At 41.1% G+C, this 15,510-nt stretch overlaps 1 protein-coding gene across 5 annotated transcripts in view; it reads right to left on the bottom strand.

The window, feature by feature from the left end:
* Positions 1 to 393: 393 nt before the first annotated feature.
* The window catches only part of ets1 (v-ets avian erythroblastosis virus E26 oncogene homolog 1), a 39,076-nt gene continuing 23,959 nt past the window's right edge, over positions 394 to 15,510 (bottom strand). For 4 of the 5 annotated variants that reach the window (XM_061045905.1, XM_061045906.1, XM_061045908.1 and 1 more), the window contains 7 exons: positions 11,720 to 11,839; positions 10,746 to 10,946; positions 10,364 to 10,441; positions 9,632 to 9,877; positions 8,054 to 8,314; positions 3,854 to 3,972; positions 394 to 3,530 (listed from right to left, as the gene is read on the bottom strand). In XM_061045905.1, coding sequence (XP_060901888.1) covers positions 3,315 to 3,530; positions 3,854 to 3,972; positions 8,054 to 8,314; positions 9,632 to 9,877; positions 10,364 to 10,441; positions 10,746 to 10,946; positions 11,720 to 11,839 — 1,241 coding nt within the window. In that variant the 3' untranslated portion in view covers positions 394 to 3,314. The remainder of the gene's footprint in view (positions 3,531 to 3,853; positions 3,973 to 8,053; positions 8,315 to 9,631; positions 9,878 to 10,363; positions 10,442 to 10,745; positions 10,947 to 11,719; positions 11,840 to 15,510) is intronic. The other variant, XM_061045907.1, reaches the window with a different exon arrangement.

Below are 15,510 nucleotides of genomic sequence, written 5' to 3'. Positions count from 1 at the left end.
ACACATCATGGCCTAGCAATTGATTTCAAAGGGGACTCTGGGTTTCCCTTTGAAGGATTACCAGACTGTGGTCATTTGATCAACTGGCTGATTTGTTTGACTCATTTGTTTTTTTTTAATCCACACAGTAGTTTCTCGTAGATTTGAAACTTGTAAATGAGTGTAGTTCTATATGCTGAACTGTAGAAAAGAGTTGATGCTTCTGGCGTGCTACCTTTGATGAGGTAACATCACACTGTAGACCGCAAGATTTCCTGCAGAATAGGTGGCACTATATTGCCATGCAGACAAAATAATCGAGTACACACACTACTCCGAGTAGATGCACGTTGGTAGCACACAGCTTAATGATGTCAAACATGTAAAAAAATAACACCACACACCGTTATGAAATCTTTGTTCACATATATTTTATAACATTTTGAAGTACATTAAGTACATTTTAGAAATAGAAGCTACAGTTTATAAAACCTTTCCAGCAGAAATCATTGATGGGCCAGCATCAGCCTTTTGTTCTCTCTCTCGAGCAGACAGGTCTATTTTCTGTATCAAAAATAATAAAAAATAAAAAACAGAAACAAAAAAAAAAAAAAAAAAATTGCTACATTATTTTGTCCTGCGCTACCTTTTTTTTAAATTCCCATGTAAGCACCAGCTGTCTGCGACTCTTGTCTTTTATAAAATATAAATTATTGAAAAATATTCAAAATGTTCGTGAACTAAATACAATAAAAATGATCTCATAACAAAAATACAAAGACACTATAAAATATACAAAAAAAAAAAGTTTTCCTTCTGAATCCATTCTGAGATATGTATATGCCACAAACTACCTGTTTGTATACATTTGCCCGACTAAGGTTCAGTAATACATCAGACCTGCAGTAGATTGTAATCTGTGACTTTTTAACAATAGTACATTTTCCTGACAAAATAACTTTTCAAATATTAACATTTTCGGTAACAGATCTTTTTAAAGCCACATTAACTGTATGAAGCCAAACATAAAAATATTCTGACCTTTGTATACTGACAACCTTTACTAGCATGTTTTTAAAAAAATCAGTAAAGCTCTCTGAAGCATACGACACTGACAGAACCTGAAGAAAACAAAACAAGCAGAAAGGAATGGAAAGGACAGTGCAGCTTATAACTAACTCATGAATGGATTTCTCTTATTTTGTCAGATGACAAGAACGGTGAGGGTTTTTTTTTTGAGTCATTGCTTAAAAAAATGGTCACCCAGTGTCCTCATGCCATGTGCTTTTTAATGTGAACAAAAGATGAAAAGAAAAGTCAACACTTTCAAAAAAAATAAAATGAGAGAGATTCCTGGTCCCTGTGTTCTGATGCTGCGGACGATACCGAAACAGCACCATGACCAAAGACCTCACATGGGGTTTTGGTTATTATTCCTGCTTTGTCTCTTGCTTATTTGTGTAATCCGGTTCTCAATAAAGCATTATGAAATACAATCTGTACAAATAGACATCTCAAACGCTATTTTCATCCATATGGGTAACATTCACTGTAAACAATAACATTGTATTCTAAGATGATATTCCACTTTGGCATTTCCCAAAAGGCCAGTGTGCAGCCAACTTTTCCCACTGTTGGGAGGAAACTGCAGCCGAGTGTAATGCTTCAGATTGTAACCAGTGCATCTGTGTGCATGTCTTCTGAGCAAGCTGTACAAGTTACCAACAATTCACTGAATACACCTCGAACATGTCATACCAATGTCTGCCACTAGTCCTTGATGTTTCTATTTAACCGTAATTACATTTGCATCAGAAAACCATTTTCATATGAAACCTTCAAGCAGTGCCAACTTGCATCGTTTCTTTCAGTCATTCTTCTGTGTCAGACCTCGCGAGTGATCCTCACCTGCAGAATCAACAAGACTCCACAGTCATATCTATCTAGTCAACATCTTCCAACATCTTCCCACTGTTTGCCCTACTCTACACTGCCATATTACACTGCAGCTGCTCTGTGACCAAAATGCATGGCATGAAAAAATGTAAAAAAAAGCTGACATTCTTAGGACTTAGTAAAATGACTCCTTTGACTCCTTTGAGTTTATGATATATGTATTCAGACAGACTTAAGACTATTCAAACACTTTAAAAGCAACACAAACATGGACAGTGAACTGACAAAAGTGATGCATAATAATCTGCACATGAAACAAATACTCGCCAAAGACTCCTGAATTCCCCCCCCCCCCTCCCCCACATAGATTGTCTACAGTTTGCTAATACTGGTGGTATATGCAAAAAAAATGCATATGTTTCAGTCACAATATGCGTCTCTATCAAGGTGGAAAAACATGTAAAGGTAAAAGCGTCAGTTTCAAAAACACAACGGCTACTTTCAGTTGTGTGTCTATCAGACAGTCTGGGTATGAGTCATCTCACCGGGGTCCTTCACACCTGACAAAGAGCAGGGCCAGTGTCTCTAGTGTTGGTCTGATAACCAATCAGCACATTTTTCACTTAAAGGTCTCCTCGAGAACGGTTGAACTTGGCAACTTGGCAACTTGTGTTTTGGTTCCACTGGTATACCTTCATTAACAAAATAAGAAAAAAAAAAACACTCATTCCGATATTTGCCTGTTAACATTGTGTGTTCTCAATGTTTATAATATAATACTGGCACAATCATATGCTCCTATAAAAAAAAACAAAAAAAAACACTTTTTTGGTCCAAGCTGAAAAATCTCACTTTGCTAAAAAGAGAAACAGCGGGGGATTGCCAACACTACACTTTCCTCTATACCAATTTTACATTTGGCAACCTTTTTTTTTTTTTTAAATATAAGATCTTCCTACCTGCTCTCTGTTTACCCCAGCGATATAATGAACAATTTTATTTTTGCTCTTTGTCTCATGTTTTCCTTAGACTCTCCTTCTTGGTCACTTTCTCTCCCTGCTGTGCTACTCAGGACTGGAACAGAACCTGAGTTCCACCCCACAGCGCTCCATCTGCCTTGAACTGCTAAATTATACCAGCACATAATCACACATACTCACTCACTCACACACACACACGTACATGCGCGCACACACACACACCTCAAATGCAACAGGGTATGATTACAGGCCTTTGGCATGGGGGCCTTCTTTCTTAAAACGTGGTCCTGAGACACAGGAGCTTGAAGTTGATAAAGACCACAATTATTCACTCAAAACATTTTTTGGTCCCCAAAAGAAAAACGGTGTACTGACTCTATCAAACAGTTAAGACCACTTTATGAGCCACAGTCAATGTGGCGTCTTGAATTCCTGTCTTCGCCGCCTTCTTTCTCTGCTTCACTCGTCTGTGTCTGGCTTTACGTCCAACATTGCATGGAGCTCCTCAGGAGTGTAGCCCAGCAGGCTTTTTAAGTCACAGACAAAGCGGTAGACGTAGCGTTTCCCTGACGTCTTGTGGATGATGTTCTTGTCGTAGTAGTAACGCAGGCCGCGGCTCAGCTTTTCATAGTTCATCTTGGGCTTGTTTTTCCTCTTTCCCCACCTCCGGGCAACCTGAAGCAATGCAGGCAAGAAAGGTGTCAATACAGTTAAAACACATTGGTTAAATTACAACCATAGTGTTTTAGTATTATGGTCAAATGTTCCATCACATGAATGCATGATTGTACAAGTAAAAGTACTTTAATGTTGGTGTTTTAAAGCTTTTTTTGAAGAAAACACAAATCTTGCTAAACCAGAAAAGTATACCATTTCTAAAGATTGATGAAGCCCAAACAAGCCATAAAAAACAGGAACAAGACATCTTGATCATCTGGCTAAACACTCAGGACCCCCCAGCACGTGTACCGGTGACCAGCGGGGTCGTGGCCTCTCACCTCATCTGGGTCAGAGAGCTTGAACTCCCAGCCGTCGCCTGTCCAGCTGATGAAGGACTGGCAAGACTTGTCGGTCAGCAGCTCCAGAAGAAACTGCCACAGCTGGATGGGACCACTGCCTGCAGAACAGATGGCAAGAGGGAGAGAGGGTGAGTATTTTATTGAAAGACATAAGTGGAAGAAAGAAAGAACAAAAACATGTCTTTATAGTTCTGTGTGCTTCAAAATATTGTAGAACATGAAATAACACTGCATCTATGACGTGCTAAATGTAACCCTGGAGTTAAGAATGAGGAAGTGTATACTATGGGTAGATGTGCAGGACTTTGCATGAACTATGAAAAACGATGTACAGTTAATAAAACTCTACGAGAAGAGGATATTTTAAAACATTTAAAACTAAAATAAGTAAAATCAGCGCAGAAAGGAGAAATAGAATGCATCGCACGGCTCATACTTCTGCTATGAATAAACGTGTTAATTATTCATGCCAATTTTTTTCTGTCTGAAGAGGGACAAAGTAAACCTTCTAATCTGGGTCAGACTGAAGTTAAGAAGTGGAACCAAATGTCCTCCTAAATACAACAGTGCCATTCATCATGTATTCCCTTGTCTGCCAGTTGCCCTCCGTGCAGTATGTGAATCCAGAGTCTGCGTTAGTGCCATTCTGATGAAATCACCAGTTTTAAATAAAAGGGAGCTGCCTTGAGGCTTCAGCAGCACATAAGTGTATGTGAAATACAAGAATGTGTAAGAGCGACAGCAGTAGCTGAGTTATCCCTTAATGTTTTAATGGATTTCATTTTGGCTTTATAACAGCAATACCTGCACAAACTGAACTGTGCTCTTACAACATCTTAGTACATCTTGTGGAAAAGAGAGGAAAAGCAGAACAAAGAGAAGCAGAAAGAAAAAGGGCTGGTCTTGTCTCTGAACTAGATTCTTCACTGCAGCACACTTAGATCTTGTGGGTTTTTTTTTTTTCAGCATATACACCAACACCGCCCACTTTATGAGGCTCGCATGTTGAAATCACACCTGCCTATATGCAGAACACCGCCTCAGCAAAACTGAAGCAAAGCAAAAGTCACCTCTTTCGAGTGCCTTTTAGAAAACCAAACGTACCCTTACAGAAGGCAAACAAAAGCTTTCAGGGAAACAGACGTGTGGGCTGAACACTTGAAAATGCTGCTTTTGAGTCCTCTTATGCTCCTGCTAGGTTTTTTTGGAAGAAGGTGCATGACAACAGCTCAACCCCAACTTTGGAGAAAAATAAGTGCCTGTGCAACACTGGGTCTCTTTCAGACAGAAAAGCTCCGACTCGCATTCCAAAAAATCTGCTTCTGTAACAGCGAGCCCACATAAGGGTGATACAGTGCCCGGTTTACCAGCCCCCATGTGCTCTCACGACAGAATGTAGGCGACCCTTTGACAAAAAAAAAAGAGAGAAGTTTCCAAAAATATGTTTCAAGTCTTCAAGCACAATGGGCCTCATTGAAAAAAAAAGCATGCAGTGTGTTAAAAGGGTGGGTTTGCTGGGGACGCTTTTCACCCACAGCAGGCGAAATGACTTTTGAGTTTTGAGGCTACTGCAAGAAAGCTGGCTGCAGATTTGTGCTTCATTTTGTGATAAAGAAGAAACGGCTCATTTTTAGTAGAAGGTTAAAAAATGAGAACTTAAATCATGCTTCCTTATGTGGAAGGTAGATGCACTGTTACTTAACTTTGTATGAAATTGAACAATAAATAGTCTAAATTATTTGACATTTCCACAGCTCACCTTTACAAGGGGTGGAGTTGCAAATAGCGTGCCTAGTAGTCAGACAGGCCTTGGAGTTATACAAGAGAGTTCACCATGTTATAAAGCTACCTGATGGTACTGCATACAGAAGCGTAAATAGAACTTTGTCACAGGAAACCACAGGGATGATAACTTGAGCTTTACTTATCTCTCTGCACTCTTATCAGGCTTCCAGTCACATAGCTACAAGTGTCACCTGTCACCCCCCCCCCCCCCCCCCCCGAGACTGGGACAGGAAGTCGAGCAAGCCGTCATAAAGCATTAACTTAGAATTTTACAAGCGCTTGTCTCTATGTTTTTTTTTTTTCTTTTTCATTCCCCGCCATATAAGCCACATTGCATCACATACATGTACATAATCCCCCCATCTTTGCAGCACTACACTCTCTCTTTCCTGCTGCTCTTGATGACAGCTTGGATCAGAGCTCCTCCAAATGTTTCTCTTTCAGCAAAATTGGGCTATTTTAGCATGTTTTTTTTATTCTCTCCATCGTTTCCTTTCCCCCATTGTGTTAGAGCTCAGAGGAAAAGCATTCTCCTCTGTGAAAATACATTTCCATGTAGTATAAGGCAGGAAACATTTGCCGACACATTTGTGGGGATATTTCAACATGCTTCAGTTTAGATTATTTTTTTAAGGCAAAAATGTCATTAATGATCCACACAATCAAACTCTTGTGAATGGTTGATTGAAGAAAATCTCTGGTTCATCCAGGTTGTTTTTTCTGATTAGTAATTTGTCTCATTTACATGCCACTTTATGAATATGTGCATCATATTAAATTTAATGTTTCTGTTTTTTTGTTTCATGTTTGACTTGACTATCTTCAAAACGGGTTGAATGTAGCAACGTAGCCTCTAATGGTCACTGGAGGGGCTTTCAGACCGATGTACTCGACATAATTTGATTAAAACTAAATTACAACATCTTTCTAACATCATTAGGGATGAATGAGTCATTGTTCCACGAACGGCTTTTGAACTAATTACCATACAGATGACAACTTAACTCGTGCATACCAAGTTTGGGACAGTCTGTTGATATCTGCTCCATGCATTGTGAATGACGTGGAAAGAATCGCTTGGAATCCCCCCTTTTTTCTGTTGCTGGCAATCTTGCAGCCTTGTGACTGTAATTTAAACACAGCTGAAAAAGTCCCACTGCTGCGATAAGAAGCGATTCAGAGACTACACTCAACTGTTCAACTTCCCTGACAATCCAATAATACAATGTATGCATTAAAGGCCATGCTGAAACTAACTGTACAATGTATGCCTTAAAGGCTGAGCGTGTCTAATCCATCTCATGACTACAGATGTTAATCATGCATTTTCTTATGAAGTACATGATTTGGAAAGTACCTTTTGGATTGCAGATACAGCTCTACACTTTGCATGCAGTTTACACAATCCATACACAGTTTTTTTATTTTTTTGTTTTGTTTTTTTAATTCAACTTTCCTTTGTTCCGAGGTTCATACAATTATAGAAGCAGCATTAATGACTATATTTAAACACAAATAAACTTTGAATCTTTTTGAGTTTTAACATCTGTTTGGTATGCAACTTTTTTTCAGGAAGAAAAAAAAACACAGCTGATGCAAAAATAGTGCATCTGTCTATAAGAGTTTGCAGATGCACCCCGTGTCCTTTTTTTTTTTTTTTTTTTTAAACTTGGAGAACATACATAAGCCAGCTCTTTGAGCCTGAACAAGTATGAAGACGCCTCTTGAGATAAAGAGATACTTTATCACCAGTGTTATGTGCATGTTTCATTTCTATATTTTCTGCCAGCGTTGCTAGGACGACCTGGAAGAAATAGGTTGAGATGCGGGCTGCAGATAACATGGAGGTAGATGGAAAGTGAGACAGGGTGAGCGATTGTGAGAGAGAGAGAGAGAAAAGATGATAAAACCTATACTGTTTCCTCTAATGTGCATGACTTGGGCTGCCGTGGTAAAAGGTGTTCTTTTGATTTCATCATGTGGGCATTTGCAGAGCATGAAAAACTCTGTTACTACTGCAATGAACAATTTATATGACTGTAAACACTATTGAAATTCTACACCTTGAGCTGAATTCTAAACCAACTGGGCGGCCTAAAAAACTGTAATGACGCGGATAATAGTTTGGGTTGTATTTGCCTACACATTGCATAATACATTGTGTCAAAATATTTTCAGCTAGCCAAATATTTGTAGATGTACCAGTATTACAGAGACATGTTACTTACTTACTGGCACTCCTTTATAAAACAGAGTATTATAGTATTATAGTATTATATAGAATTATAATGAGTATTTTTGGAAACTCTTTGTTGCCCCTGCTATGACATTTTAAAAAATCTGCTGCAACACTTTTTTGGGGCAAGATGTCATCTTGACCTCTAGATGTCTCACCTGTATATCCTGCCAGTGCTGCTGCTGGGATGACGGGCTTATCCTTGCTGAGGTCTGAGCGCTCCCTCACATAGTCTTTGAACGTGCCCTTGGGCTTGTGGCCGTGCAAGGCGGTGGGGTAGTCTTCCGAGTCGAAGCTGTCGTATGACGGTACCCGCTGCAGGCTGCTGAATGAAGACTGGCTGCTCCATGACTGGGTCAGTCGGTCACAGCTCTCGAAGCTCTCAATGCTCTCGAATGAATCCTGACCACCGAGCTTACCTGTGAAGGAAGAACGAGTAGAAAAGACAAGAGAGAGAGCGAGAGAGAAAGTTATGTTACATTCAAGCAAATTACAACAGTAAAATGCCTCACAAATTACACTTAAATCATTTAAGAATGGTAATTGTTGATTTCAGTCTTTTTGCAACAATTGTGAAAGGAAAGTAACTCCATGGCAGCAAACGATGTTGCTTCTCACAAAGCTGTATTGTTCTGCACGGTGCCACATCTCTCTGCATTTTCCCCGCCTCATTTCCCTTTTACAACCACCATTTGGATTTGATTTTCTAAATGGAAGACAATCACACAAATTCCACTGCTGTTTTCGACCTTGGGAAAGATAAGAAGAGTCCCCTCAATGGTGAGTCATTATCAAATGACAGCTAATGCAGCCCAGTCGATTGATGTCAACATTTTCAAACATGCTGAAATTGAAGCCACATGTGGATAGCAGTTGTGCTACAAAATACTTTCCCACGTCGGGAGAGCCCGATGCAATTGCTCAAAAAAAGCTTGGTATGTGTGATGCATGGGGGATTGGACCCTCGTATACCTAGAAGGCACTTGCAGGAGACGTTGTATCGTGAACATGGTGCATGCTATTCATTTATACAGCTGGGGATTTGCAAAGAACAAAATCCTTAGCTTTATGGCTATGAATGTAAACCATGCAGCTAATTCCTCTGTAAACTATCTCTGGGAGAGAAAACAAGCCTGTGATTTCAGAAAAAGCAAACAGTTTCATGAGAAAACCAGAAACCTCCCCCCCACGCTCGCTAACTGAGGATGACACCTCTATCTCCTTACCCAGAAGGTTGAGTCGAGGAAAGAAGAAAAGGTTACACCACTTAAACTGTTTTACATAAAGGACAAGCTGCAAGAGAACACTTTGTGGCTTTGGTTTGTGTTTCACTCTGACAAAAACAATAAGGTTTGCTTTTTTTTTCTCCCCCCTCTAATCAGGAGTGTATGAGACGGGTTAGTGCGAACCACAGACCTAAAGGAGGGCCTGCTTTTCTTCTCTTCTAATATATAAACACTGTTTGTGGCATGACAAGATTCTGGTCGATTCAGCGCAACCGCACTCACAGAGACACTTCAATAACACCATTTACATGCACTGACACAAGCATGCACATGTAGACACATTTTCTCAAGCACTCAAACCAAACAACCTGTTCACACAACAGACATGCACAACTTTTCTTCACTGGAAAAAAAAAAAAAAGCCCCACCACCAAACAAACCGATGATGATGATGTGCATAAATGCTAAACTATTATATTTCAGCCATACTTTTTTCTTGTAATCCCTCACCTCTGCTGAGGCGTCCCACACACATGTTGTCGGGGGATACCACCTCCTGCTTGACGGAAAAGTAGTCCCCCTGCAGCGGGTTGAGGGGCGTGTCCCGCAGGATGACGGCGGGGTAGTCGCTCTCGTACTTGAGCGTCAGCAGTTCCTCGGAGCTGATGGGATGAAGCGTCTGGTAAGACTCTGTGATGAAGCCGGGCTCTGAGTATTCAGAAGGAGGGACACATTGAGCATGCTCAACACCATAGCCTGCGAGACACAGAGGTCGAGACGAGTGCAGATGGAGAGCAGAGGAAAGTGAGGAGAGCAGAAGTGGAAGAAGATCAATTTTTAGGAGAGTGGAGTCTTTTCTTCCTCCTTTTGCTGCGCTGCTGTCAGAATGCTAACTGTGAGGATAGCTCACACCTACAAGACAGCACTGAGTGCATTCAATGAGTTAACATTTGATGCAGGATTTTAAAGGCATGCATCTAGTTTTAAGGTTATCTTGTTGCATCAATTGGATGAACCATGCCCAGGATGTCTGAGAACTGTTTTTTTCCTGGGATCTCAATCCAAAGAAATGTTTTCTTCCATTGTAGAACAACTATAAAAAGGTCAATTTACCAAACAGTAAATCCCCAACAATCATTATTTACAACACTAAACCACTTCTCCTGTATCATTTTTCCATTCATACTTTATGCTTTATGCTATTACACTGAGTGACTGTCTGCGAGAGTGATGAGTACTTACTGACAAAGTAGTCTGAGGTATAACGGGATTCCTGGAAGTTGGAGGTCAGTCCATTGATGGAGTAATGCTTTGTATCCTCTTCATGAAAAATAGATAAGAGAACAAGCGTCAGTGACCCCCGTCATTGATTTTCATGTATCACGTAACTGCATCCAGCATAATCAAAAATTAATGACCAGAGCTAAATTGTGTCTTCCAGTTTGGCTCATGTTACCAGTTAAATGTCAACAGGATCCTATTTTTATAATGGAGGATTATCTCATGTTAAAATGTATAAAAGCCTCAAGTTCATGTTTAAAACCATTATATATATATATATATGTTGCAGATAAAATCAGTTAGTGTATTCATTTGTCCTCTAACCAATAGGTTATAGCTTTACCTTTCTGAAGCATTTCTAAATGTTCCCAAAGGATGTCACCCACAAAGTCGGGTGCTAAGTCCAGGAAGCGTTCCTTCCCCATCGCACAAAGGTTTGCTCCATTCATGCAGAATTTATCAAAGTCAACATTCTTCAGACTGAACTCATTAACTGTCCAAGTTAGCCACTCTGCCACATTGTTTTCTGTCCACTGTCTGGGATCTGAAGAGGATCAGAATTTGAAAACTGTTATATTCAATGTCTGCTTACATGATGTCTCTGTAATGTAAAAAAAACACTATGTATTGTATGCACAGTTTTTACAAGAATACAACATTTGCACATGTTTACTCAGAGTTCATTTCAATCTGTAACTGAAGTGACAAGACAAGAATACATTTCCTCGCGTCTGAATCCAGCTTTATGACCTGCAGCTCGGTCTAAATTGTGCTCTGTTTTCACTGTGAGAAAAAATCAAATCGTTGGGCGCCTCTGTGGTAAATACAACTACCCATAACAAGTCAATCAACAAGGAAAAAAGGAAAACAGCAGTGGATGTAAACAACAGCGGTAATGACAAGACAGGAGCAGAGTTTACAAATGTATATGATCAGATAGATACTGAAAGTCCTGCAGGTTTTTAACAGCATGACGAGGCTTGCGGTCGGCCTCCATTTGGTAACTTATTACTGTCTGTCTCTGTGTCTACATAGTTTAGATGCTGCAGTCAGTCAGAGTGCTCTGACTGAAATGAATGCACGAAGAGCATGAAGAGCCCTCTCTGAAATAACTGGGTGTCTCCCGGTATTCAGTGAATACTTCAAAGATACGAGCGTGCTGACGGATCTAAAGCAGGCGAGGATCTGTGGTAATCTGATGACATGTGACATGTCGAGGTGGTTTTTAAGGAGCTTGTGCTTCACTAATCAGATTTAATTTCCCAGATGGAAATGTCTACAAGGATTAATAAGAATACAAGTCGCTGAAAGTCTTACCTTTGGGAATACCCAGCCGCTGCTGCTCCTTTGTGAAGCCGCTGAAGGTGGCTTTCAAAGCCTGGGACATCATCTCTTTACTTCCTGGAGTCAGGAGGGGGACGTCTCCACACTCCGGATCTGCCAATCACAAAAATGAAAAAGAACAAGGATTACAACTTTATTTTCATTCAATTCCACTCCTATCTTATGTTTGCAATAAAACTATCATTGTGATATTATTAACTGCTTTCATTGTCTTTGACCACTAGTTAAAAAAAATGCATCCTGTGTTGTATTCCATGGTGATGAAGCTTAGTGAATGGAGACTGAATGGAGACAGCAAGGAAGAGAGACTTCATATCCACAAACACACACACACACGCATCAACACACAAACAAGTCAACACAGTTGTATCTGACCGTGATCAACATCATGGCTCAACAATTACATCCTGTCTAGACAGACACTGTCTCCATATCAGAGTCAATCTGTTTAAACAAGAGCTGTCACACTGAGCTGCTTTAAAGCTGCCGCAGCAATGCATGTGCACCATTTCTGCACATTAATACATGTGAATATGTCAGCAGGATGTTTACCAGATAGAATATTTTGCAGTTTATGAGCAGAACTTAGTGCATGTTGAGTTCTGAAACTTATGAAAAGTTCACACACTGGCTTTTGACCCCGTTTTTTTTTGTGATTTTCTACACTTCAGACACAGGGTCTTAAGGCAAATCTAACTAATATGGCCCCTGCAACAACAAAATAAACTAGTTTATTTCTGAATATCAAAAGGCAAGCCTCTCCCCTACACACACATCCCGGGTGGGAGAGAATTGCCTGGTGCCCATCAGCGACACCATGACCCCTGCTAGCCCTCCTACCGTGTTGCCCCTCTTCACAGTGGGCCCACTGTCACCAGACTTAGCATGGGGTCAAACATTCTGGGAGGTTAAAGGGTCGAGGGATGGGGGTGATGATGTCACTGTGGCTGCTGGCGGGGTGGCTAGGAGAGCTTTTAGGGTGGGCTGTCTCGAGGGTTTTCAGTCCCACACTAGGCCTACTGTTCTCTGTTCACAGCCAGTGGGCAACCCAACGCAGAACAGAGCTCCCTTTGATGGCTTTAAACAGTGCCTGATGACTCGCACTCGTCTAATTAGATTGACCAGGCTGCAGAAGTATTGGATGAAGGGGTAAAACCGAGGGGAGAGATAAGGGGTGAAGGGGAAAGACCCTCAGGCCACTAACACTAGAAAAGAGTGCTAAAAACTAATCATCCAAGACTCAAATAATGGCTTGTAAACAGGCACGATAGAGTTCTGATTCAGTGTCATGCCATTATCATTACATCTGCAAAGCACCCACACTCATTAACACAACAAAGACAATCATATATCATGTTCCCTTAAGAGTCTGTGTTCTGACATCTTAGAATTATGTCGTCTGGGAGGAAAACTTGCATGAGGACAAAAAAATGAACCAGGGCATCCAAGGGCTTCAGCAGATGTAGGTCCACATTAAATCAAAGGGTTCAATCAGACCTTTATTTTTGCAGCATGTGTCCTCTGCACTGTCTCCATTATGTCAACTTAAGTGGTTAAAAAACAGACACAAGAGGCTAAGCTTGAAGGCAAATTGGAGATTAAGCAAAGTTGTGTCACTCCTCTTACAGCCCAGCCCAGATGTTCTGGCATCTCCACTGGCTGGTGGTTTTTATCTGCCAGCAGTACACTGCAGGGGCAACATACAGTTCATGCTTCTTTCCACCACTTGCTGACGTCTCGACCCCGCCTGGAATGCACGGCAGCTGTCCCTCCTTCGCCCCATGTAACCAATGTCTGTCTGTCTGTTTTTTAAATTAAGGCCTCCCAAGTTTCTTTCTTCGGTCTTTTGGCTATTTTTTCTTCCCTCTATTTTCTCCCACCATAGAAAGAAAGCCTGCAACAGGCCGCAGACAAGAGGACAGACAAGAGCTCTTTGCTTCTTCATGTGATTCAATTAGGCCTGTAATAATATATCGCTCTCTGTTACACAGGCAAACTAACAGAAAGTTATTCATTCAAGTCAGGATTAAAATAAAGACCTAAGAGCTGAGAATAAACTCGGTTTCAAACATCAAAATAAAGCGTGCACTTTCACGGTCCAAATAAGACTTAGAGGGGATGTCGCTTTCTACAAGGTGACCCTGACAGAAGGGTTTTCTATGCCTGTACTTTTTTTTTCTCTTTCAAGCAAGGAGTGAGTGTGAACTGCTGCAAACTGAGATGGGACTGGGGCTCAGACAGTCTGCGCTTTGAAGTGAAGACAAGAGCCAAAAGTGGCAGTTTATTTAAGCTGGATCGTGTTGGGTTTGTCTGCACTTTCGAACCGTTTACACCCACCCTCCCTCCCCCATCGCTTTTATCCAACCGGCTTGAGCCTGGGACTATAGCCCACACAGACTGTAACCCACTTTAGCCACTAAATCCTTCACCAAAGACACTCAACACCATCGTGCATGAGAACAACCATCGGCAGCTCTAAACCGAGAAATATGCGTTCCATGATTACAGAGCCAATTAAAATCAATGCAAATTGTGTGATTCCTTTTGTTTTGACTTTACTTGTTTCCCCTGATCAAAATTGGCTTGAAGTGGGAACTTTGTTTAGTGTCATCCAGCAATTCGAGATACAAAAAATGTATTACACTGTCAAACTGTGAGATGACAGAAATGCAGAAATGCAGTCTCTACGATGAGAAAACTGCACTTTTTACAAAATATTTGAGTCATGAAAACAACAAGCAGAGGACATGAGGCTGGAAAACAACACAAGACCTAAAAGTGCAAACAATAAGAGATCAGTCTCCATAGCGAATGATCCATATAAAAGTTATCTGTGGCAGAGCTAATGTACAGTGTGCATCCATTAGTGAGAGAGGGCGAGCCTTGGATCCAGACGAGCTCTAGTAAATGATGAAGTCCTGATAGGATTTCAATGCCTGCGAGTCCCATTAGATCGAGAATGGTCAGTATGTACTGAGAGTTAAAGCATCCACAAGTCATCACTTTCCACATTAGACGATGTGGGCCTGTCCGCAAAATGAGTCCCAGCCACTTAGCTTGCGAAGTGTGGGAGTGGGTGTAAATCACAGGCAGCATTATGGTATTTCGAGTTTCACTGACAAGACCCAGAGTAGAAAAAAAAAAGAAAAAGTGTCTGGAGTGAAAAGTATGAAATGAAACCGATTTCTTCTGATGATTCTGAAGACATAATAAGTCCATCTATTGTAACACGCACTGATAAGACGGTATTGGATGTACAGTAAAACGTATTGATTAGCCACTCCCCTTTTAGTATGGTATGAGTAATGGATGAGTGTGACCATTAAAATCCCTCCCCCCTCCCCCCCCCCCAGGGATTCTTAGTGACAGACTGTGCACCTTCACTGCCCTGTGACCAAGCCCCCCAACCCAACCTTAGCCAGAGGGTCTGTTTGGCACCTTTAGGTTTTTCAACAGACACACATTTAAAAATAAGACTTACAAACACACACATGAAATAAACTAGCAGCCTTCTCGGCCTGTGCTACAGAGCGTGGGCGTGAAATTGGGATTTTTTTTTTGCGACTATAGGTCCAAAGTCTAAGAGGCTGGAAACAGGCAAGGCTAGGGTAGGGCTGAGATAGCAGAGGGAGCATCTCACGTGGGTGAGGGGGTGAAGGGATGAGTCACCAGCTTGTAATATGAGCCCATCACTGGACAAGAGAACTGGCACTGTTGGGTGGGGGGGGGGGGGGGAGGGAGAGGCAGAAGAGTGAATGGGAGGT

This window comes from Labrus mixtus, chromosome 9 (genome assembly GCF_963584025.1).
Source record: "Labrus mixtus chromosome 9, fLabMix1.1, whole genome shotgun sequence".
Classification (NCBI taxonomy): Eukaryota; Metazoa; Chordata; class Actinopteri; order Labriformes; family Labridae; genus Labrus; species Labrus mixtus.
The sequence above is the reverse complement of the archived record's forward strand: the minus strand, read 5'-3'. Positions and strand labels throughout refer to the sequence as shown.